General features: G+C 39.7%; 2 protein-coding genes across 2 annotated transcripts; one reads left to right on the top strand and one right to left on the bottom strand.

The window, feature by feature from the left end:
- Positions 1-4,156: 4,156 nt before the first annotated feature.
- LOC114191347 (uncharacterized) lies at positions 4,157-15,747 on the bottom strand. Its single transcript, XM_028080517.2, has 3 exons — positions 15,228-15,747; positions 4,899-5,570; positions 4,157-4,836 (listed from the first exon to the last, which is right to left on the bottom strand). The coding sequence occupies exons 1-3, from the start codon at positions 15,745-15,747 to the stop codon at positions 4,157-4,159; spliced, it is 1,872 nt and encodes a 623-aa protein (XP_027936318.2).
- On the top strand, positions 7,376-9,767 carry LOC146884822 (uncharacterized). Its single transcript, XM_085675497.1, has 2 exons — positions 7,376-8,543; positions 8,931-9,767. Exons 1-2 carry the CDS (start codon positions 7,410-7,412, stop codon positions 9,765-9,767), a joined length of 1,971 nt encoding a protein of 656 aa, XP_085531623.1. The 5' UTR covers positions 7,376-7,409.
- Positions 15,748-25,253: the final 9,506 nt, after the last annotated feature.

The following is a 25,253-nucleotide window of genomic DNA, read 5'->3' as shown; positions in this document are numbered from 1 at the left end:
CGCTCCTTGCCAATCTCCAACTTCTGCTCAAGAGGAAGCGTCTCCATCAGGTTTCAGCTCTGCTCCCAAACATAGGTGATCATTGCAAAGGGGAATATGCAAAAAGCAGACATACAACAAGAAGGGTAAGCTAACTGAAAGAAGCAATTATCAACACACTTCACAATAAAAGATATCATTTATAGCATGTAATTCAATCATAAATTATAGACTCTATATCCGGATTGTGTAAGTGACGTTGGAGCTCTTGGTGGCTTGCACCTGTAACGGTTTCCAGACTCTGCAGAGTCTGGACACATGGAGTATTCACCCGACCATTCCCAGGGTAAGTCCCCTCCACGTCTAAGACTTGATCGAGTCTGACGACGAGGACCTCCTGCTACTCCTCACGACATAATCCATTCTACTCTATCTGAGCTTGAATGATTATTGGAGTTTCAGGATACCAACCATTTAGATTCCTCACATCCTTACACACACTACTACTCCACTTGAATTTCCCTTGAAATTCCATTCAACTTCCTCTTCTTCAAATTTATATTCATCTAATTAAATCATTCAACACATCATTGATAGCATTTCAATCATACCAAGTCTAAATTGCAAAAAGATGCTTTTAAAACATATATTTTTACTAAGAAAGACAGATTTGAAACACTACTACTGCAGTACCTCTCGCTCAAGCTAGAAGGTTTAGCTTAGGCGAGGGGTCATCTCGCTTAGGCGAGTCAGTCTCGCCTAGGCGAGGCACTAATAGGGGCAAAAAGAAAAACCTGGGCGAATTCTCGCTCAGGCTAGGCTGGTTCGCCCAGACGAGATCGCTATCTCGCTCAGGCGACCCCAGCTCGCCTAGGCGAGACCTCGCGCAGGAACAGAGGTGCATCTCCTGATGCTTTCGCTCAGGCGAGAGTAACTCGCCTAGGCGAAAATATCAGGTCATGCACCTGTTCCCACATGCAGCAAACCAGATTCTATCAATCAACCAGAGATTTTCACTAACATACACATTACAAACACGAATTCATCACTTAATTATACAATTCAAGCTCATCCATGGATTTTCCATAAAGTTTTGAGAAGAGGAATTAGCTTCCCTTACCTCTATAGGATTTTTAACTAGCTAGAATCCTTTCTACCAAGAGCTCCTCAATTGTACAACCTAATAAGCTGGAATTGTAGGTTCAGAGAATAAGAGTGATTGTTGGTTCTCAAAATTGACTCAACAGTAAGGAAATCTTTACAATTTTCGAACTGAAGAAGAAAATGTAAGGATTAGGTACAACTTACATGGAGAAGGGGAATTGCAGTTGAGATAGGGGATCATGAGCTAGCCTCAGGTCTGGGCTCTGAAATGGATGAAGAGTAGGTTCAGAATTCTCTTTTTGGTAGAGAGATGGTAGAGGAAAAGAAGAGAGAAGAGGTGCTGTGAAGAGTGATGAAAATTTAGTGAAGTGGGTGGCAGAGAAAAAAAGAGATTAGGGGCTGAAAACTTGGGTCCCCACAATCTCCCCAACAACAAGAATTTTCGTCCCGAAAATTAAGACTCACCAGAGAACAAGTGTGGATACGTTTCCTTCACTTCTTTTTCAAGCTCCCACGTAGAATCCCCTGTTTTCCTATCCCAGATGACCTGAACTAGGCTGACTGATTTCCCCTTGCGCTGTCTAGTCTGACTATCGCCAAGACTAACCGGCTGAACCTCCACCGAGAGATCTCTTCTAACCTGTAGATCTTCAGACTCTAGCACATGAGAAGGATCAGATACATATTTTCTGAGCTGAGAGACATGGAATACAGAGTGAAGGTTAGACAGTTGAGGTGGTAGAGCGATCTCATAAGCCACTGGCCCAATCTTCCTCAGGACCTGATATGGACCGATGAACTTAGGAGATAACTTCCTTGAGCGAATAGCCTTCCCTACACCAGTGGTTGGGGTAATCCTCAAGAAAACGTGATCTCCCACTGCAAACTCCAAAGGTCTTCTCCTCTGATCAGCATAGGATTTCTGTCTACTCTGAGATGCCTTCATTCTTTCTTGTATCTGCTTGACCTTTTCTGTAGTTTGCCTCAATAATTCTGGCCCTACAACCACTGACTCTCCGTCTTGGTACCAGCACAAAGGGGTCCTGCATCTCCTGCCATAGAGAGCTTCATATGGCGCCATGCCAATGCTTGCATGGAAACTGTTATTATAGGTAAACTCTACCAGGGGCAGAATCTCATCCCACGTGCCAAGGTGATCCAGCACACATGTCCGCAAGAGGTCCTCAAGAGACTGTATTGTCCTCTCGGACTGGCCATCCGTCTGGGAGTGGTAAGCTGAGCTCATAGTCAGTCTGCTACCCATGGCATTCTGTAACGTCTGCCAGAAACGGGAGGTGAAACGGGGATCTCTATCAGAGACTATGTTCAACGTCACTCCATGCAGTCTCACAATCTCATTGATATACATCTGTGCCAACTTCGTCATGGACATTCTTAGATTCACTGCGAGGAAATGGGCACTCTTGGTCAGGCGGTCTACTATAACCCATATAGCATCATGGTTCCTCACCGTCCATGGTAAATGGGTAACAAAATCCATAGCAATGTTATCCCACTTTCACTCTGGAATTTCCAACTGTTGCAGCATCCCTCCAGGCCTCTGATGTTCTGTCTTAGCCTTTTGACAGGTCAAACACGATGACACATACCGAGCAATGTCCGACTTCATGCCCGTCCACCAGAATGATTCCCTCAGATCGTGATACATTTTAGTCATGTCTGGGTGCATGCTAAAACGACTCTTGTGCCCCTTTTCAAGAATCACGCCCTTCACCTCCAAATCCTCAGGTATGCAGACCCTGCCTCTGAATCTCAACACCCCATTACTTCCTATCTCAAAATCCTTGGCTTTCTCTGTACCAAGCAATTCTGTTGTCCTTCTCAATTTGGGGTCGGATGATTGTCTCTCTTTTATCAGGACGAGGAAATCACTAGATATGGTTAGACGGTTGCATCTAATGACATCCTCTCCTAAAGTCACATGTAACTCCATGTCTCTGAACTGTTCCACCAAGTCCAACTCCCTGACCATCATATAAGAGGCATGAACTGTTTTTCTACTTAGGGCATCTGCCACCACATTCGCTTTCCCCGGGTGGTACAACAGTTCAAAATCAAAGTCCTTTAAGAACTTCATCCATCGTCTCTGCCTCATGTTCAACTCTCTCTGGTCGAACAGATACTTCAGGCTCTTGTGATCACTGAAAACCTGGAACTGAGCACCATACAGATAATGTCTCCAGATTTTCAGTGCAAACACCACAGCCGCTAACTCGAGGTCATGTGTGGGGTAGTTCTTCTCATGGCTCTTAAGCTGCCTAGAGGCATAGGCAACCACTCTCCTTTCTTGCATCAGGACACACCCTAACCCCTGATGGGAGGCATCACAGTAAACTTCAAAGGGCCTACTGGTGTCAGGAATCACCAAAACGGGAGCACTGGTCAGCTTCTGCTTCAACTCTTGGAAACTATTCTCACACCGATCAGTCCAAGCAAAAGGCTGATCCTTACGAGTTAGCTGTGTTAAGGGTGCCACGATCTTAGAAAACCCCTCAATAAACCTCTGGTAGTATCCTGCCAGTCCCACAAAGCTCCTAATCTCCGTCGCTGATTTAGGACGCTCCCATTTTAATACCGCTTCAACTTTAGATGGGTCCACTGCTATGCCCTGAGCCGAGATTACATGCCCCAAGAATTGGACTGTGGTCATCCAAAACTCGCACTTCGACAGCTTTGCATAGAGTTGCTTCTCTCTCAAGATACTTAAGACTATCTTCAGATGCTCCGCATGTTCTTCATGAGTCCGGGAGTATATTAAGATGTCGTCGATAAAAACCACCACGAATTTGTCTAGAAAAGGCCTGAAAATTCGGTTCATGTAGTCCATAAACAAAGCAGGGGCGTTGGTCACACCGAAGGGCATCACTACGTACTCGTAGTGCCCATATCTAGACCTGAAAGCAGTCTTCTGCACATCACCGGACTTAACTCTAATCTGATGGTATCCTGATCTCAAGTCGATTTTCGAAAACACTGCATCGCCGTGCAACTGATCCATCAAGTCATCTATCCTTGGCAGAGGATATTTGTTCTTGATTGTTAGCTTGTTGAGTTACCGGTAATCTACACAAAGCCTGGAGCTGCCATCCTTTTTCTTAACAAGCAACACCGGCGCTCCCCAAGGTGACACACTGGGCCTGATGAATTGTTTCTCTAGCAGTTCCTCAATCTGCTTTTTCAACTCTGCCAGTTCAGCAAGAGCCATCCTGTAAGGTGCTATTGATACTGGCCCTGCTCCAGGTACTAGGTCAATAGAGAACTCGATTTCTCTGGGTGGGGGCAAGCCGGGTACCTCATCAGGGAACACATCAGAGAATTCCCTCACCACTGCCGTCTCAAGGTGTCCGTCCTCCTTTTCAACAGATAGTTGAGTTAGAATCAAGAAACACTGGGATCCCTCTTGGATGGCCTGATCCACCTGCTGCGAGGACATCAACATAACTTCATCCTCTGAGTTGGGAAACAACACCCTTTTCTCATTGCAATCAATAAGAATGTGATTAGCGGATAGCCAATCCATTCCCAAAATCACATCCAAGCCCTCCAAAGGTAAACAGATCAGGTTTACCCGGTATTGGCGTCCCTCAACCTCGATCCGGCACCTAGCACACAAGGTCGAGGTTCTGATCAACCCAGAAGCAGGCGTGGACACCACCAGGTCATACTGGAGCTCCTTCGCCGGAAGACCCAACTCCAACACTATAGACTTCGACACAAAAGAGTGTGTCGCTCCTGAATCGTATAGTACACATAGGCTCCTACCATCAATCATGCAAGACCCAAAGATAGGTTACCTGCTTTGTTCGCCTCTGTGCCCGTCATGGCATATACTCTACCAGCTGCCTGAGGTCTAGCACTTCCCCGTGTCTGCTGCGGCTGCGACTGTGCCGAAAGTCTTGGCACTGTGCTCCGGCCAGTAGGGCAATCTCTGAGAATGTGACCTTCCTGGCCACATCTATAACACGCCCGCCTACTACCAAGCTGAGGACAAGTGCTCCTCATATGGGGCCCTCCGCACTGAAAACACCGAGTCCTGGAAGAAAGGTGCTGAGGGGACTGATGCTGAGGAGACTGATGTGACTGTGGTGAGAACCTCCTGGACCCCTGAGGCGGAGGTCTGGAGTAGGGCTTCCTCCTATCATCCTGTCGGCTCGTGGACCCAGATGGTCCTCCCACCTTCTGTTGAGACTGCTGCTGGGCCTCAACTTCCGCTTTCAGCTTCTCCATTACTCTTGCTTTTTCCACTAGAGCAGGGAACTCCTTTATAGAGAGTGGAGCCACCATGAGTTTGAGATCACCTCTCAACCCATTCTCAAACTTCCTACACTGCCAGTCTTCTGCCATCCTCAAGGTGTGAAATCTGCCCAAGTGCTTGAACTTCTCCGCATGCTCAGATACGGACATCTCTCCTTGCATCAACTGTAAGAACTCCACTTCCTTGGCATACCTCACACTGTCTGGGAAGTTGATAATGTTAATTTTTACCATTATCCAAGCTATATTTCATTAGCAAAATCATCTCTTCCAAAGCCTTTAACCTACTTAATCCTCAATTTTACCTTACTTTTGTAAATAAATACATTGTAGGTTACATTGATCTAAATATATCACTAATCCCCATTTTTGTGTCCTTTTTATAGATGGGAAGCTTTGTTCCAAAAGTCCAGATAAATGAGTGACCCGGAATAGCAAGGAGAAGAGCAAAAATATCAACAGGAAGCGCCCGGCGACAGAAATACAGCGCCAGGCGCAACAGGCCGCCAGCGTCAGGCGCCAGACAAGCGCCAGCCAGGCGCCACTGCTTGTCACCGCCTGGCGGCACCTGGCCACCGCTGGGCGGTAGATGAGGAATTTGCCCACTGTTTGATGGCTAGCGCCTGGCGGTGAGACCCTTCCGCCAGGTGCCCGTTTTCGCTGATGTGGCAAGTTGGCTCTTTTTCTTCTGTTTTCGCGAGGGGAAACGGATCTTGGACATTTTGGAGCTCGAGCAACGCGATTTGGAGAGCTTGGAGGAGTGCTAGGGCTTGTGGGAACAGCTCCATCTTCCTCTTTGTATCTCTTTCTCTTCCATATTCCATTTTGTAAGCTTGAGCTCTCCATGACAATGGAGAGCTAAACCCATTTTTGTTGGGGTTAGATGTAGCCACTGAACTTTCATGTATTTTCGAATGGTTTGAATATATATATGCTTCTTCCATTGATTTCTAGTATCTTGGTTTATGCATTTAAAGCTTGCTTTGTTTTACCCATTCATTGCATGATATTTGGGTCATTAGGTATTGGAAAATATCTCTTGAAACCTTGAATTGGAACAAGATACCTAATGGAACTTGTATCTAGGAATGGAACTTGACCCATTAGTTGTCTTAAACCCTAATTTGTAAAGCGGGTTTGTTTATTTAGGGATTCAAGGAATTGACTCTAAATAAGGAAACCTAGGCTCATTCAACTAAGGGATTAGAGTTTGAGTAAACTTGTGGGTTGACATTAGTAATTAATGGAGAAGAGTTTTATTGCTTAATATACATGAGAGTGAAGTAGGTGAAGTCTAACTCCAACAATATCAATCCATTGCATTTCTAGTCTTTACCATTTCCTAGAGTCTTCAAATATCCAAGTTCAATTTTAATTATTTATGCAAAGTTTAATTTCATACAGTAAAACTCAAAATATGGATTTATTCGTTAGTTTAAATTAGTCACTAATTACGCAAATATTTAGTATACACGAGTCTCTTGGGAAACGATATCCCGGTCTTACCGGTTACTACTTGCGCGACTTGGTATACTTGCCAAAGTCTTAACAAGTTTTTGGCGCCGTTGCCGGGGACTCGTGTCTAATACTAGACTTTTGTGTGATTTTTGACTTATTTAGACTTAAATTCTTTTGTGCATATTTACTGTTTTTATTTACTTTTATACGCGCATTAATTTTGGGCTAACTTGTAGTTCGAGCTTGCTTTTGTTGTTGCTCTATAGTTTATGCAGGGTAGGATCCGTACAAGGAGGACTGCATCTTCAGAACCACTCCTTGTTGATCCTGAGATAGAGAAAACTGCCTGCAGAAACAATAGTGCCACAAGGAGAAGACGAGCTCAAGCACAACAAGTTGCCCATCACTCTTCTGCTTCAGACACTCTTTCATCTACTTCTCAGAATCCTGATCCTTTTCCAGAAGAAGAAATGGCAGACAATCCTCATGGTGATGGTAGAGGTCGTGAAAGACGCACTTTGGAAGATTATGCAGCGTTCACAGGCCATATCAACTTCAACAGTATTGCTAGGCCAACTGTCAATGCCACCAACATGGAGATGAAGCCAGCTCTTATTCATCTGGTGCAGAGTAATCAGTTCAATGGCCTGTCTCATGAGAATCCCTACACTCATCTGGCCACATTCTTGGAGATATGCAATACTGTGAAGATCCATCAAGTTCCTGATGAAGCCATACGCCTGAGTCTCTTCCCGTTCTCACTAGCAGGACCTGCAAAAGCTTGGTTGAATTCCTTTCCTGAAAATAGCCTCACTAACTGGGATGATGTGGTTGCAAAGTTCTTGAGCAAATATTTTCCCCAGTCCAAGGTTAATAAGGGAAAACAGGAAATCTCGGCATTTCAACAAGATATGGATGAGTCCTTGGGCCAAGCATGGGATAGATTCAAGGGACTGCTGAGGAAGACTCCCATTCATGGGTTTGATCAACCTACACAGCTTACTCTTTTCTTGGCAGGTCTTAAATCCCAGTCAAAGTTGATGTTAGATGCCTCTGCCGGTGGGAGTATCAAGTGGAAGACGCCAGAGGAAGCTTATGAGTTAATAGAGAATATGGCAGCTAATGATAATGAAGCTTACACTGAGAGAGCCCATTCTCAAAAGAAGGGTATTCTAGAGCTTCAATCTCAAGATGCTCTATTGGCTCAAAACAAGATTATGACTCAGCAGCTGGAGACCCTGATGAAGAAATTGTCACAACTTCCTCAAGAGCTTCAAAATGCCTCTGTAGCTCAACTCCAACAAGTGCAAAGTTGTGAGTTATGTGGAGGAAACCATACCAATGGGCAATGTGCTATGCCAAGCACATCTCAAGAGGAAGTTAGTTATATGGGCAATCAAGGCCGACCAGGGAATATTAATCAAGGATGGAAACCTCACCAAAACATGAGCCAAGCAGGACCTTCCAATAGGCTCCCACATCAACAAACTTACCAACATCCCTCTTTGACTGACAGAACCTCAAAGCTTGAGGACATGATGCAAAAGTTCTTGCAAATGTCAATTCAAAATCAAAAGAACATTGATGCATCAATAAAAAACTTGGAGGTGCAAGTGGGGCAATTAGCCAAGCAATTGGCTGATCAACAAGGAAGTCCTTTTTCCGCCAACACCGAAGCCAACCCCAAAGAGCAATGTAAGGCCATCTTCACTAGAAGCGGAAAGGAGGTTGGACTAGGTTGTAAAGAAAAGGTGGAGGCTAGAGAAAAGAGAAAGAATGAAGAAAAGATTCAAGAGGAAGAAGTTGATGAAGAGATTGTTGTGGAAGAAGAAAAGAATAAAAGTGAAGAGAATGATAAAGAGAAAAGACAAAAAGAGAAGGTTGTTGTGAAACCCCTTCCCTATCCTCAAAATCCTTCAAGAAAAGAGAAAGAGAGACAATTAGCTCGGTTTAAGGACATATTCAAACAACTTGAGATCAAGATCCCGTTTTCTGAGGCACTGCAACAAATACCCTCTTATTCAAAATTCATGAAGGAGTTCCTTGGCAAAAAGAAGAAATACATAGAAGAGGAAACCATTGAAGTGCAAGGGAATTGTAGTGCCATTATTTAGAAAAATCTTCCTCCAAAATTCAAGGATCCGGGTAGCTTCACCATCCCTTGCACCATTGGAAATCAAGATATGGGGAAAGCTCTTGTTGACTTAGGGGCTAGCATTAATTTGATGCCCCTATCTATGCTTAGAAAGATTGGTGGTCTTGAAGCCAAGCCAACAAGGATGACCTTGCAACTAGCAGATAGCTCCATCAAATACCCTTATGGCGTGGTGGAAGATATGGTGGTGCAGATAGATAAGCTCAAGTTCCCGGTTGATTTTGTGGTGATGGAGATGGAGAAAGATGAAGGGGTACCACTCATTCTTGGGAGGCCATTCATGAAGACAGCCAAGGTTGTCATCAATGTGGATGAGGGAACGCTGAAATTGAAGGACCAAGATGAGGAAGTGAATTTCAACGTTTTTGAAGCTGTGCAAGAATCAACTGATGAAGAAACTAGTCTTAAGGCCATCAATGAAGTCTTATCTGTGACTAGTAGACCGTGGCAAGCTTCTAAGTTGTTTGGAAAGTGCTCAAATTGTTTCTCTACAAAAGTGAATGAAGAGAGGGAAGAGAAAGATGATGCTCTAGTTCACCACCACTCTTTGATGGGGACTAATGGACTGAGACCTGGCCAACCAATTGTGATGAGAAAGGAACATTTGAAGATTTCTCCTAGAAGATTCAAGTCAAATTGGGCAAGGCTATGGGTTATTAGAGACATCAAAGTTGATGGAAGAATTGAAATTGAAGCTCCTTATTCTAGAAGGACTAAATTGGTGACTAGTGCTCAATTGAAGTTGTATAGGTGTGAGGTTGGGAAGGAGCACACCAAAAGCACCAACCAATCTTAAGCGCCTTACCTGTCAGGCTCGTGACGTTAAACAAGCGCTTCCTGGGAGGCAACTCAGTGCTCTAAACTCATTCTAGCTTTTAATTTTTGTTTTCAATTCAGTATGATGTTTGTATGCATGTGTGAATTGTGTTAGTATGATTGTTGTGTTGTTGAGATGTTGAATTTTGTGTTAAATTTGCATTTGTGAATTTGTGGAAGCATAGCCTAGAATGTTGTTAAGCATGTTTAGTTTTAGGATGGTGTTAGCATGTGCTAGTTGTAGCATTTTGAATTGAGTTTAGCCTTTGTGCATCATAGAATGTGGTAGTGTAAAATTGGTTGTTTGTGAGAATATTAGTAGTATAGCTTGTGTAGTAAATTCATATCTTAAGTTAAGTTGTGCATGTGTTTTGTGAATTGAATGTTTTGCTTGAGTGTGAATGCTTGGTTTCAAGTTGAAAAGCTTGAAAAAGGATGTGTGCAAGAGTGAAAGGTTGGTAGGAGCACAATAGAGTCAAAGCCAACCCAACTATTACCCAAAAACATAAAAAAAATCCACCCCTGCAGCTTAACCGCCTGGCGGGAGGGAGTGAACCGCCAGGCGCCATCTTAAAAATTGACCACTGGAAGCACTGCAGAAGCATACCGCCTGGCGGCTCCCTAGCGCCCGCCTGGCGCCACACCAGAAAAACTGGTGCAGAGGCATTTTACTGATACGCCGCCTGGCGGCTCGTGACCTCCCGCCAGGCGGTACCACAGCGCTGATTGTTTGGGCTTTTTAAATCTGTTTCTGGCTGGCCCATTTTTCCCATCTCTTCAAACCCTAATCCTTACTCCCGCCTGGCGCCTCACTCTCATTCCTTGATCTCACTTCTACCAAATCCCTAATCTTCAAATCCCTAACTCTATTTCCCAATCTCTCTCAAATTCAAACCTGATTCCAACTCCCGTTCTCGTGTCACTCACTCACAGTTCACTCTCGCCAGGCGAAACGCTGCTCCAACCCCTTCCACGCACAAACCCACTCTCACGGACTCTCCAATCTCACCTCTTGCAACATTCACTCGTGCAATCCACTCAAGTAACTTCCTTGTGTTGTTTTTCTCATCGTCTCTAGAGTTTTTGATGCTCGTTTTTTGTTTAAAAATCCTAATTCATTAGTTTATGGTTTTACTTTGCTTTGATACTTTGTTTCTGTTGCTTGTTGTGGGTATGAACTCGTGTTTGCTGTTCTGGGCTGCCACTGTAGTTAATTTTTCTTTTCTTTTTGCTGTTCTGTGCTCGTTGACCATAATACTTTGCTGCCCTGTTGTGTACCGCCTGGCGGTGGCCATTTTGGCCTGTTTTACCGCCAGGCGGTGGCGCCCAGCAGTGCCCACTGCTGCAAGCTGGCGCCTGGCGGCCGTTTTGGAGGGGCCAGGCGGTGGCCCCTGTTTTTGCTCTCTTTTTCCCATTTTCATTCAATTGCTTTTTAGTTTGTCAAACTTTAGAGCTGCAATAGTTTTTGGCATCTGAATGAATCTATGTTTTGTTGTCTAGTTTAGTCTTTAGATGCACTTAACTCTCTTTTTGATTGAATCTCTCACTCCAATGCTAACTTTAAATTGCCTCTTTGTACCAATGTTTATTTTGCAGATGGCATCCTCCTCAAATCCCAAAAGAATGAAGACCTCCGTGGGGAACCCTTCGAAAGGTAAAAGCGAAAGGAGAGAATTTACTCTCATCACTTTCTCACAAAGGATAATGAGGACCGCTTCCAAGTGGTCATGCAACGAAAGTTGGTGGCAGAGAGGAAAGTGATTCTTAAGCCCGGGGAGGTCAACGAATTTCAGCTGGAGTTGATCAGGCGTGGCTGGGAAAGGCTGGGTAGCTATCCTAGCACTTTTAGTGTAACCTTGGTGAAGGAATTTTATGCTAATGCCAAGGTTACCACCTCCGCAGCCCCCACTTTTCTCAGTTATGTGCGGGGGAAAAGGGTGCCCTTTGATGCTGACACGATCAACGAGTTCTTGGGCACCCAGCTGGCTGATGATGTGGAGTGCCAGTTTTCAGTGTTGGAAGATGAGGGCGTGGCGCCTGGAGAGCTGCTCCAAGCACTCTGCTTGGCGGGTGAAGGATTTCACAGGGGTACGATTCAGAGAGGTTCCCTTCACCCCTTGGCCCGCTTCTGGTCAGCATTTGTGCACGCCAACATCTCCCCGTGCTCCCATGTGTCTGATCTTACGGAGGGACGCGCCACCATTCTATACACCATCCTGACAGGTCGGGTGATGGACGTAGGGCAATTCATTGCCAATGAGATCCACCGGTGTGCTAACGCCGCTGGCAAGGCCGCTCTTGGCCATCCCTCTCTCATCACCCATCTTTGCAACTTGGCAGGGGTGGACATTTCTGTACCCCCGATGGAGAAAGCAACGCAGGACCTAGACTTTTCATATTTTCAGAGGTTCTGCTCAGTTGCTCCCAGACCTAGGAGGTGCCATCAGCGACAGCCAGAAGCTGAGCCAGAGCCCGAGCCCGAGGCAACTCCCACCATTGACATGCGGTTGCAGGCTTTGGAGGCCAAGCTCGATCACCTTCAGCTCCTGGAACCCCAGATGCAGGCCTTATACCGGATGGGGATGGCCAATGCTGACATGCTTAGGGGCATCTCCCTAACTATTCCTGAGTTGCACACCCCATCAGCTGAGGAATTTGCTGTCACTGTTGCTTGGCCTGGGGCCCAGGCCAATACTGCTGGAGGAGGTGGAGCCTCAGCTGCTGCAGAGGATGAGGAGGAAGATCTAGACGAAGAGGGCGAGGATGACGCCTGAGCACTTGGAGAGAATGATTCACTTTTTGCAGGACTTGTTTTGTTGATAGTCCTGATTTATTTTATGCTTTTAGTTTTCAGTCTTAACTTTCTTTTGATAGTTTTTGAACTTTTTAGCTTAGTGTAGAACTTTGTAACTTGGTTGTGGTGAACTAATCTTTTGCATTGAATTACTACTTTTCATGATCATCTTTTGTGCTTGTTATGAAATGATGTTGAATTGGCTTGTGAGCATGAGCTTGTGGTTGTTCTCATTTTGATATTGTGATGCTTGAGTTTAATTGTGATCAATGATTTTGGCATATGTTGACAATTGTGGAACCCAAATACCCTGTGAGAGGTTGTGCCCCAGAGTTTAATTGTGTGAATGCTATCACTGTGGACTCATAATTGACTTTGCTTGAGTTCAATTGCTATTCATTTACTTGCATGCTACAGGTGATCAAGGCCATCTTTCTTTTTCTTGTTACATAATTGAGCCAATCCTTTTTAAGTTGATTTCTTGTGCAAATCCCTTGAGTCTTCTTTGAGCCTTAAAGATAATATGTGTCATTCCTTGAACCTTGAGCATAGTGAAGATATTGACTACCTTACTTTGAGCTTGAGAGAGCAAATGATTGCTAGTCATGAATTTGGTTCAAGTTTGGGGGAATTATTGCTAATACAAGGGAGCATGGGAAAATTTGTAAAGTTTTTGGTTCAATTCAAAAAAGAAAAAAAAAAGAAAAGAAAAGAGAAAGAAAAAGAAAATTGGTGCAAACAAGTTGGGAATTGGTTTCATTGGTTCAATAGAGAAGGGAGAAAAATACTTTCATGATTTGATTAGTTGCTCTCTTAGCTCAAAGTACTTTTGTTATCCTGAAAAACCAAATTTCCTTCTTAGCCTAGCCACGATACAAGCCATAAAAGACCTTGTGATGATAGCATGCTTGTGAAAGTCTTAGACATTTTGAACAAAAAGCAAAGTTAAATTGTGTGGCATTGTGATGGTAGAGAGAATGTTGTTTATATCCATACACTAGTGGGCTTGAGTGAAACACTTATTCTTGTGAGAAGTGGTTCCCATTGATCAAGGAAACATTTTGCCATGATTGTTGATCCCTTATAAACTCTTGCATGCACTTGTGATATTTTTGTTTTGTGAACACCATAGCTTTAGTTTGCCTTGCTAATGAAACACTTGTGCTACACAATCTTTCAAATAAGAGCAGGCACAATTGATAGATGTTTTCTTGATTTGCTAGATCATTACAATTGTGTTGTTCATCTAGGCCAAGTTACCTTTTTGCTTGAGGACAAGCAAGGTTTTAAGTTTGGGGGAGTTGATAATGTTAATTTTTACCATTATCCAAGCTATATTTCATTAGCAAAATCATCTCTTCCAAAGCCTTTAACCTACTTAATCCTCAATTTTACCTTACTTTTGTAAATAAATACATTGTAGGTTACATTGATCTAAATATATCACTAATCCCCATTTTTGTGTCCTTTTTGTAGATGGGAAGCTTTGTTCCAAAAGTCCAGATAAATGAGTGACCCGGAATAGCAAGGAGAAGAGCAAAAATATCAACAGGAAGCGCCCGGCGACAGAAATACAGCGCCAGGCGCAACAGGCCGCCAGCGCCAGGCGCCAGACAAGCGCCAGCCAGGCGCCACTGCTTGTCACCGCCTGGCGGCACCTGGCCACCGCCGGGCGGTAGATGAGGAATTTGCCCACTGTTTGATGGCTAGCGCCTGGCGGTGAGACCCTTCCGCCAGACGCCCGTTTTCGCTGATGTGGCAAGTTGGCTCTTTTTCTTCTGTTTTCGCGAGGGGAAACGAATCTTGGACATTTTGGAGCTCGAGCAACGTGATTTGGAGAGCTTGGAGGAGTGCTAGGGCTTGTGGGAACAGCTCCATCTTCCTCTTTGTATCTCTTTCTCTTCCATATTCCATTTTGTAAGCTTGAGCTCTCCATGACAATGGAGAGCTAAACCCATTTTTGTTGGGGTTAGATGTAGCCACTGAACTTTCATGTATTTTCGAATGGTTTGAATATATATATGCTTCTTCCATTGATTTCTAGTATCTTGGTTTATGCATTTAAAGCTTGCTTTGTTTTACCCATTCATTGCATGATATTTGGGTCATTAGGTATTGGAAAATATCTCTTGAAACCTTGAATTGGAACAAGATACCTAATGAAACTTGTATCTAGGAATGGAACTTGACCCATTAGTTGTCTTAAACCCTAATTTGTAAAGCGGGTTTGTTTATTTAGGGATTCAAGGAATTGACTCTAAATAAGGAAACCTAGGCTCATTCAACTAAGGGATTAGAGTTTGAGTAAACTTGTGGGTTGACATTAGTAATTAATGGAGAAGAGTTTTATTGCTTAATATACATGAGAGTGAAGTAGGTGAAGTCTAACTCCAACAATATCAATCCATTGCATTTCTAGTCTTTACCATTTCCTAGAGTCTTCAAATATCCAAGTTCAATTTTAATTATTTATGCAAAGTTTAATTTCATACAGTAAAACTCAAAATATGGATTTATTCGTTAGTTTAAATTAGTCACTAATTACGCAAATATTTAGTATACACGAGTCTCTTGGGAAACGATACCCCGGTCTTACCGGTTACTACTTGCGCGACTTGGTACACTTGCCAAAGTCTTAACAGAAGTACTCAGCATAGAATTTCTTCTTGAATAGCTCCCAAGTGATGGTCTCCCTACTGTCTTCTAACATCATTTTCATGCTAGACCACCAATGAACAGCCTCTCCGGCTAGCAAGTACTCAGAATATGCCAGTCTACTCTCTGGTGGGCATCTTTTGGCTTCAAATATCCTATCCATATCTCGCATCCACTGATCTGCCTCATCTGGAGTGGTCTTGCCATCAAAGCGGGATGGATGATGCTTAAGAAAGTCCTCCAAACTCCATTCTTGCACTCGTGGTGGTGGAGCTTGGGAAGATCCAGCCACAGATCGATTCTCCCCTAGCTGATGTAAGGCCTCCAAGTGCCTCTGTTGGGTGGTCTCTGCTGCGAGCCTAGCAGACTCCATCTGCTGCAAGGCCAAGTTGTGCTGGTTCACCATGTTAGCATTTTGCTGTTGCATGGCTGCCAACATCGCCTCAATAGTCCCCACCAAGTGAGAGCTATCCGGGTTAGGAATAGGAGGAGGAGGAGGTCTAGGTGCCATAGCTCTGACCACATAAAGAGAAACATCAGTTTATCTAGCAAACTCCACAATTGTGCCAAATTACTATAAGAAACACACAACAGAAACTAGGCAAGCTCACACCTACAGACCCTAAAGGAACTACTGCTCTGATACCAAAAATGTAACATCCCATTTAATAGTTTTCCATACTATCAAACAAAACATTATATTATGGTCAAACATAGCAGATAGTAAGAGCAAACAAAACATGCGTGGAATAAACATCTCTAGTACAGTCCTCCACACGTAAACATCGAAGAACTCATATACATCAGATAGGAGTGGGTAGAAGGGGTCCTAGACTACACCCAAGACCTCAAAATAATACAGTAAAAGTCTAACTATAATGGCGCTCCTTGCCAATCTCCAACTTCTGCTCAAGAGGAAGCGTCTCCATCAGGTTTCAGCTCTGCTCCCACCAAACATAGGTGATCATTGCAAAGGGGAATATGCAAAAAGCAGACATACAACAAGAAGGGTAAGCTAACTGAAAGAAGCAATTATCAACACACTTCACAATAAAAGATATCATTTATAGCATGTAATTCAATCATAAATTATAGACTCTATATCCGGATTGTGTAAGTGACGTTGGAGCTCTTGGTGGCTTGCACCTGTAACGGTTTCCAGACTCTGCAGAGTCTGGACACATGGAGTATTCACCCGACCATTCCCAGGGTAAGTCCCCTCCACGTCTAAGACTTGATCGAGTCTGACGACGAGGACCTCCTGCTACTCCTCACGACATAATCCATTCTACTCTATCTGAGCTTGAATGATTATTGGAGTTTCAGGATACCAACCATTTAGATTCCTCACATCCTTACACACACTACTACTCCACTTGAATTTCCCTTGAAATTCCATTCAACTTCCTCTTCTTCAAATTTATATTCATCTAATTAAATCATTCAACACATCATTGATAGCATTTCAATCATACCAAGTCTAAATTGCAAAAAGATGCTTTTAAAACATATATTTTTACTAAGAAAGACATATTTGAAACACTACTACTGCAGTACCTCTCGCTCAAGCTAGAAGGTTTAGCTTAGGCGAGGGGTCATCTCGCTTAGGCGAGTCAGTCTCGCCTAGGCGAGGCACTAACAGGGGCAAAAAGAAAAACCTGGGCGAATTCTCGCTCAGGCTAGGCTGGTTCGCCCAGACGAGATCGCTATCTCGCTCAGGCGACCCCAGCTCGCCTAGGCGAGACCTCGCGCAGGAACAGAGGTGCATCTCCTGATGCTTTCGCTCAGGCGAGAGTAACTCGCCTAGGCGAAAATATCAGGTCATGCACCTGTTCCCACATGCAGCAAACCAGATTCTATCAATCAACCAGAGATTTTCACTAACATACACATTACAAACACGAATTCATCACTTAATTATACAATTCAAGCTCATCCATGGATTTTCCATAAAGTTTTGAGAAGAGGAATTAGCTTCCCTTACCTCTATAGGATTTTTAACTAGCTAGAATCCTTTCTACCAAGAGCTCCTCAATTGTACAACCTAATAAGCTGGAATTGTAGGTTCAGAGAATAAGAGTGATTGTTGGTTCTCAAAATTGACTCAACAGTAAGGAAATCTTTACAATTTTCGAATTGAAGAAGAAAATGTAAGGATTAGGTACAACTTACATGGAGAAGGGGAATTGCAGTTGAGATAGGGGATCATGAGCTAGCCTCAGGTCTGGGCTCTGAAATGGATGAAGAGTAGGTTCAGAATTCTCTTTTTGGTAGAGAGATGGTAGAGGAAAAGAAGAGAGAAGAGGTGCTGTGAAGAGTGATGAAAATTTAGTGAAGTGGGTGGCAAAGAAAAAAAGAGATTAGGGGCTGAAAACTTGGGTCCCCACATCAAATGTGTGTCTAATAAATAATTTGAGATACTATTGAATGAAATTGTACAAAGAAAAATAAATATATATTTAACTGTATGATAAAATGAAAAATATTTTTTGAGATCTAATAAAAGAGTTTTTCAAATGAAAATAATAATAATAATAATAATAATAATAATAATAATAATAGAATAAAGAAGATATATTTTTATATTATTTAGTAAATGAAATGTTTATACTATTGAACACTTAAATTGAGAGTGTTAAACATTCTTATGTAAAAAGAAAATGTACAATAACTAAAAATATTAAGAAAGAGTCAAAGTATTCAAATGTGATATATAAAATATATTTAATTTACATGCATCATTTGAACATAATTGAATAAAAGTTATGATAAGATAAAAAATATCTTAGAGATGCAAATGAATTTCATGATAAGTCAAACAATTAAAAGAATTGAAAAATAAAAAGTGTGTAATATATATATATATATATATATATATATATATATATATATATATATATATATATATATATTTATTTATATAATAATAATAATAATAAAAATTTTTGAAGGGACCAATATGCTCAATTCTTATATATTTAATTATTATCACTAATATAACACAAATATATATATATATATATGTATATATATATATATATGTGTATATATATATATATATATATATATATATATATATATATATATATATATATATATATATATATATATATATATATATATATATGATAGATAATTGTAACATCCCAATTTTATAGTTTGAAACTAATAAAATATGATATTTGATCATAGTGTTCAAAATATATAATCTAGTGTAAAAATATATTAAAATTGTCTTACAAAAGATAGGACTATAAAAATATATCATTTATACACTTAATCTAAACTGTCAAGCATATACAAAAGTAATCACTTACTAAAACTCTTTGAGACCTTCTACAACTCTAACTGATAGCTCTTCATCCCCAGATGTGCCTATAGACCTGCAACTTCGTCTGCTCCTACAAAATATGTGATCATCACAAAAGGGAAAGACAAAAACACAACAACCAACAAGTGCAAGGGTAAACTAGTTGAGAAGAGGTACACATGTATTTATATTCACAACATACTACACTAAATTATGTTATCATAATAGATATATTCTCATCCTCCAGATGTGCCTATAGACCTGCAACTTCGTCTGCTCCCACAAAATATGTGATCATCACAAAAGGGAAAGACAAAAACACAACAACCAACAAGTGCAAGGGTAAACTAGTTGAGAAGAGGTACACATGTATTTATATTCACAACATACTACACTAAATTATGTTATCATAATAGATATATTTACAATTATTAGACAAAATCATACATATCATGAGACTCTTCTAGACTCAATTATCCGTATACATGCCTTTGATATAAGGTACACAAGAAGTGTGCACCTGTAATATCCCGTCCGGATATTACGAATTTAATAAAATAAGATAAAGTAATTAATTACATTTTGATTAATAATACTTCATTTCCCAAAAACACGGGAACTTTAAATCTTTATTACTTTACTAAGAAGTCCATAAATACAAAATTGCAAATGTAATCAAAATATTCCATGAGTCTTTACAATCCATTTCAAATAAAGTAAAGAAAACATTAAGAAAAAGATCCCATGGTCATCCCCTCTCCGTCGCTAAGCCTCACCAGCTTCACCTGCATCATCACCTGCTCACGTGTACCGTGTACACGATCATCGCCAACCACAAGCAGATAGGGTGAGCTAACAGTTGAAACACACAAAAATATACCAACATACATATACATGTATAACCAATACAAATAATATAACAATAACACAAACTCTTTCTTTATACATGTCCATAACCATAAAAAATATCATTTCTTTTCCCACAGAACCTTACTCCATTTCCATCACATGGCCACCACCATGTACACCGATGCACCTAGTGGAAGACTCGTTACCTTCCCTCCACATGGCCACCACCATGTATATAAAGTACATCAGGGAACCTCGTTCCAATTCTTTCACATGGCCACAACCATGTTAGCATCCATCTACATGTCCTATTAGGTATCTCAAGGTGCCTTGCTGCCACACCTATCGGCCACAACCGATAGAGCACGTGCGGAAACCATGCTACGGATCACACACCATAACGCCAGGTGGAGTTCCCAAATACGAACAGAGTCCGTAACGTCCCAGGACTACCAAACTCATCAGCAACCACTGAGGAGGGCAATCCAACTGGACCCATCCGTACTGGCTACAACCAGCACACTCACACCGATAACACTCGCCAACCCGAGCCACCACTCAAGGGTTCCTCGTGTTCATCCGCTATCCCGAGCCACAACTCAAAGGAAGTCATTCCGGGCCACAACCCATAGAATGCCACGTGCTTAACCCCTGTCCCGGGCAACAACCCAAGGATACGTTCCGGGCCACAACCCATGGAACACTAGCAAGCTCACCATTAAGGCACTCTAGAAGCCTTATAGATCATGCATCAGCATCCAAGCTTTACTCAATCCATTTCCTCATCATTTATTGCCTTTAAACCTAACATCCCTCCATCCTTTAAATAAACTTCCAATTCACGCATAATCATAATCATATTTTTACTTCTAATGTAAAAGAAAGAGTACTCATTGATTTTTTTAATTATCAACATTTAAAGAGAGATACTTTGTAGCTATTATAAAGATTAACAATTTTATCATAGCATGCATTACAATGACATATGCCAGATGAATGGACAACCTATTTTCTCCACGTTGAAATGTAAAAAGAAAAAGATTTAATACTTTATTAGGCTGAAATAATAGGTAGTAGGAAGATTTGAGAATAAAGGGAAAGTCATAATTGTTGTTAATAGAAACAAATGTATAGAGAGGGAGTCTATTTCCACACGTGCACAGGTTATTTAATATGGGACCAATTTATTGGAATATTGTAATGCTTAGTTCCGTGGAAGCAAATCAAAGGTGCCCACACACCCTTTTTCCACTTCTAGATCTCCTTTAGTCCTTTTCTTTCTAACAATACATCCCAATTATTAAATTTATTTCATATTAAAAAAAGTAAATTTTACTTACGCTATCAATTTATAAAATAAGAATAATTTTTAACCGATGTAAAATTTTGATATATAAATAAATGAGTAATTTAATTATGTCTTGAAATAAAATAAAAATATTTTGTGCATTATATAAAAAAAAAAAATCTTATAGAAAAAGAAGATCATCCTCGACATCAACATATCTATTGAACCTTCTTTTATTATTATTTTTAATATTATTAAAAATTTTATATCGATCGAAGATAAAATAAATTTAAAATATATAAATATAAATTTTATTTTATAAATTAATATTCTAAAATTAAGTTAGAACTAAAATCAACTTTTTAAAATAAAATATAAATTTTATTTTACAAACTAATTTTATAAAATTAAATTAATTTTAAAGTGTAATTCTTAACCATGATTAAGGTTTATTAGAAAAAGACCGCTGATGCGAATGTAAGTTTTTGTATTTGATTATCTATGAGATTTACAAGTAGGATATTTTCAGTTGAACGATGGAGATGTCGGCTGAAACATCAGTTTTGATGAAATTAACTTAGGCATGTGCAGTGAAAATGGTTGGTCCCATCTACCATAAAATACATAAATTATATATTTCCGGTGAATTTTTCTGATATAATTTTTCTCAACCGTATAATCATTCATCGGTTAAGCTTTCATGTCTCGTCCTCACGATTTTCTAATTTATATAAATATGCATGTTTGGGAACGTGAAGTATAATACATGTATCCTACGTATAACAGAAAAAGATCATTTCTTGATTTCAAAACGTGTTATGACGAGGATTGATGATCCTCCACGATAATGTTTATTATTTGCATTTTTTTATTTGTTTGGAACATAAAGGTCAACCATAGCACAAAAGCAAAATCTACATAAAATATTGGAGCTTGTTTTTATGTAAAAAGAGACTTTAACCATAAAGATAATATAAATTGGTTTAATTCAAATGAGTCTCTGATCTGAAACTATCATTTGGTGAAGGGTTAAGATACTGCACTAGCCTCTAAGTTCTATAAGGTATTCGAAATTGATTGAAAATAACGTGTTGGGTGACACTTAAATGTCATTAATTATTAAAATACTTACAATTATGCGTTCCATACATGTAATTAATGAATAACCATGCGTTAGTATTATGCCCAAAAATAGAAAAAGATTTTAAATTTGTTTTGGTCGTTATCAATTTTCTGATTCTTTTTAATTTCAAATTATTTTCAGAAGTTGTAACAAACACATTAAAACTATTACTCTGATAAAATTGTTTGGGTTTGGCGTTGAAATATATCTTTTGTAGGTATTGGGCATGATGTCTCAACTGCATTAGATATTGGAATTGTGGTACATAGATTTCAGATCTTAATCACTGATGCTTCTTCAATTAAAACGATTACACAGTTGAATTAACATTAATCATTGTACCTCGGACACAGCAAAACAACATACGTCCTAACAACTTACGCTTCGGAATTTTCTTCAATTTTCTGCTTCAGCACAACACTCCTCATAAGATTAAGTGGAAAGGTCAATATTAATTAGAAACGAAGGGTTAACTTCTTTTTTTTTTTTCAGTTTGTGGAAACCTTGAAAGGGGAAAACAAATGGGAAACCTTGAAAGGGGAAAACAAATGGAATATTAAAGTGCGGGCCAAAAAGTAGCCCACGATTGAAAATAGAGTTTAAATATATGGCCAATTAAACCTGTTTAAACAATACTGTTTACTTTATGACATTAGTATATGTTGAGAAAGGATTTTAATTTTCAGAATTTAATTATTGAAATGAAACCGTAACAAACATTAAAATAGTCGAGGATACACAAAAGTAACTGGACAAAGCATCTTTTTTAAGTCTTTTTCTCCGTCGGTGCAAAACCAAAGATAAAGCAAAATCTTGGGAAATCATGGTGTAGTAATAGTAGCATACTTTATATGTTCAAAGGTCAAAGGTTCTACATTGTTCCAGAGTTAGGAATTTGGAAGAGAATAGATTCCCGTAAGACAATAAAACACAAGTCTCCATAAATAGTGTTCACAAACCACAACAATATTATGTTGCAATGACAGAACGTACAAATGCAAGACGATGAATAAAGAATGTCCAGAGACAAGTAACAGCGAAGAGTGTCTCATTGCCTCTTACTACACCCATTTCTGACACAAAGTTATTCGGTCTTCACCACTAATTTTGACCCTTCTTCTTCGAACAAATAATCAGATGAAATAACACACAAGGAACATCTATTGATTTCAAATTTTTAGGTATACAACAATGTCAATGTACGCATCAAGTAAAAGCTCTCAGAATATAGGTGATGAATAATTTGGCCAATTAATTTAAGCCGGTGCAAGTTATTATACAATGTTGGAATTCATATCAACTAGAAATAAAATAGTTTCAGAGAATGTATAAGTAAATACAAATCTTATCTTACAAATTTGTTTAATAAAATTGAATTAGGCTTAAAGTCTATCTTTTAAAATAGTTTCAGAGTCATTTGAAGTCTATCCTAATAAGATTGGTTATTTATTGGACCTCAGTCTGATTTCTTTGCTGAGTTTTGTTATATTGTCCTATGCTAAACATTAAAAATACACTATTTTGATACTTTAAATATTAAAATTTTAAAATTAATGATCATCCGTGTATTTTGAAGATACAGTAGAATAACAACAGAGAAAAATCAGTAGAAAAAAAAGTGAATGCAAATCTCCTTGTTAGCATTTGTGACTAATAATATTTTCTACCAACATATGCTATTATTAAACAAGCAATTAATATGTGGGATTCCTCTCATTCTCCACTGCCAATAAAGAACCTCATTTTTCAAAGGCTTTTCTAAATTCCATCTACCTACAAGTGTGGCAGTACTTTATTTAGTTAGTAATTAACATGGCAATAAATTGATAACGAAGTTATCAGTAGTTTCTACTAACTAAACTATACCTTTTTTAATAGAAGAATTTGAAATGGAGTAGTTGAAGGTACGAAGATAGTTATACCTTCAAATTCAAAAAGAGAATGAGCGCCTTAGAAGATGAGCAAAACGAGAAAAAAGAGAAAAGGTGTCCCTGCTACTGTACCTCGACTCTATAAAGAAAGTGTGGGAACATGTTATGATGAAAAAAAACGATGGAGTTAATCGAGTTAGCCCATATTCAAAAATAAACATAGCTTGCAACATAAGCTTCTTGGTTGGCCTTTTTTTGTTACTCTATATATATACTCTGATATAAAATAGATGCTTTGTTAACAATCATCATACAGAAGAAAATGTTAGTAACTTGTGTTTACATGAATTTGGCAAGCATCTTTCAACGTTTGATCATCCGGAAGAAAACAAAATGGTGTGTGTGCATTTATCATTGATTGATTATACACCTACCTAACAATAAGAAATACACTTTCAAGATGTTACCTTTTATCTTAAGAAAGAAGCTTGGGATTTGTGACGAGAACAATTAATCAACCATATACATATACCTGCATATAATGGAATGAAGGTTAAACGTGCACTTTTCTGTCGAAAACAGAACTTTCATAATTTGTGTCACAATTCTATGCCATAGCTTCTAAAGTCTGGTACGTACGCATTTTTCAATTCATATCACTTGAATGAGACCATGTTAATGACGTGGAGTTTATCTCGTATGTGTCACACAAATTTGTGAAACCTGAACCTTGTCCACACCCAGAGAAACATAGGATGAGATTTGATGCCATAATTATAATGTTCACGAGTTAGAAATGAAAGTTACATTTAATCTGTCACGTGATTTTACAATGTTGTTCCACGGTAGCATCGAGGAGAAACATTGGGAGTGAATTGAGTGAAGATGGTTGTAGCGGTTAGGGTGATGAGTGTGCATCATTCTTACTACTCACTGGTAGTAGTTATTGGGTGACAGAACGAACCTTTATGTCTGGTCAAATGACAGACACGGTTATTAAATAAAGATGGAGAATAGAAATTTGGAAAAAGTGAAGAGGGAAGTAGAAGAACGAACAAAACAACCCCACAAAAGAGAGGGGAAAAAGTAAAAAGAAGATTTTTTTTTTTTTCATCCCTTCCTAATCCGATATTGTTGCTTAAACCTCTCCATGATTATGATGACTTTTAATCATTATCGTTGTACTATCAAATTGTCGCTTTACTTTCAAGAAAGAGGGAGAATACCCAAACGATAAATTTTGATAAAAGGAAATAAAAAATAAAAGTGAAGAATTAATTAACATGCCCGAAGAGGATGTTTATTCAAGTTTCTTAACAAGGTTGGATTATCATCGAAAGCATGTAAAGTAACTTCACACTTTAATGGATTGAAGTTGATGTGAATGAAATGCTTAATTCTAATGAAAACAAACAATTCTCTCGTGTATTAAAGTGTAGTGCGTATACTTGTTTTTTAAAAACATATTCTAGATTAGTTATTCAACAACTTTATAACAGAAAATGCATTCCTTCTTTTGGACTACTTTTTTCTTTGCTTACAATTAATATCCTATAATCACGGTCTTATTCCTGGT

The sequence above is a fragment of the Vigna unguiculata genome, chromosome 7, assembly GCF_037176805.1.
Source record: "Vigna unguiculata cultivar grain cowpea cultivar isolate G323 ecotype 2 chromosome 7, ASM3717680v1, whole genome shotgun sequence".
Taxonomy (NCBI): domain Eukaryota; kingdom Viridiplantae; phylum Streptophyta; class Magnoliopsida; order Fabales; family Fabaceae; genus Vigna; species Vigna unguiculata.
The sequence above is the reverse complement of the archived record's forward strand: the minus strand, read 5'-3'. Positions and strand labels throughout refer to the sequence as shown.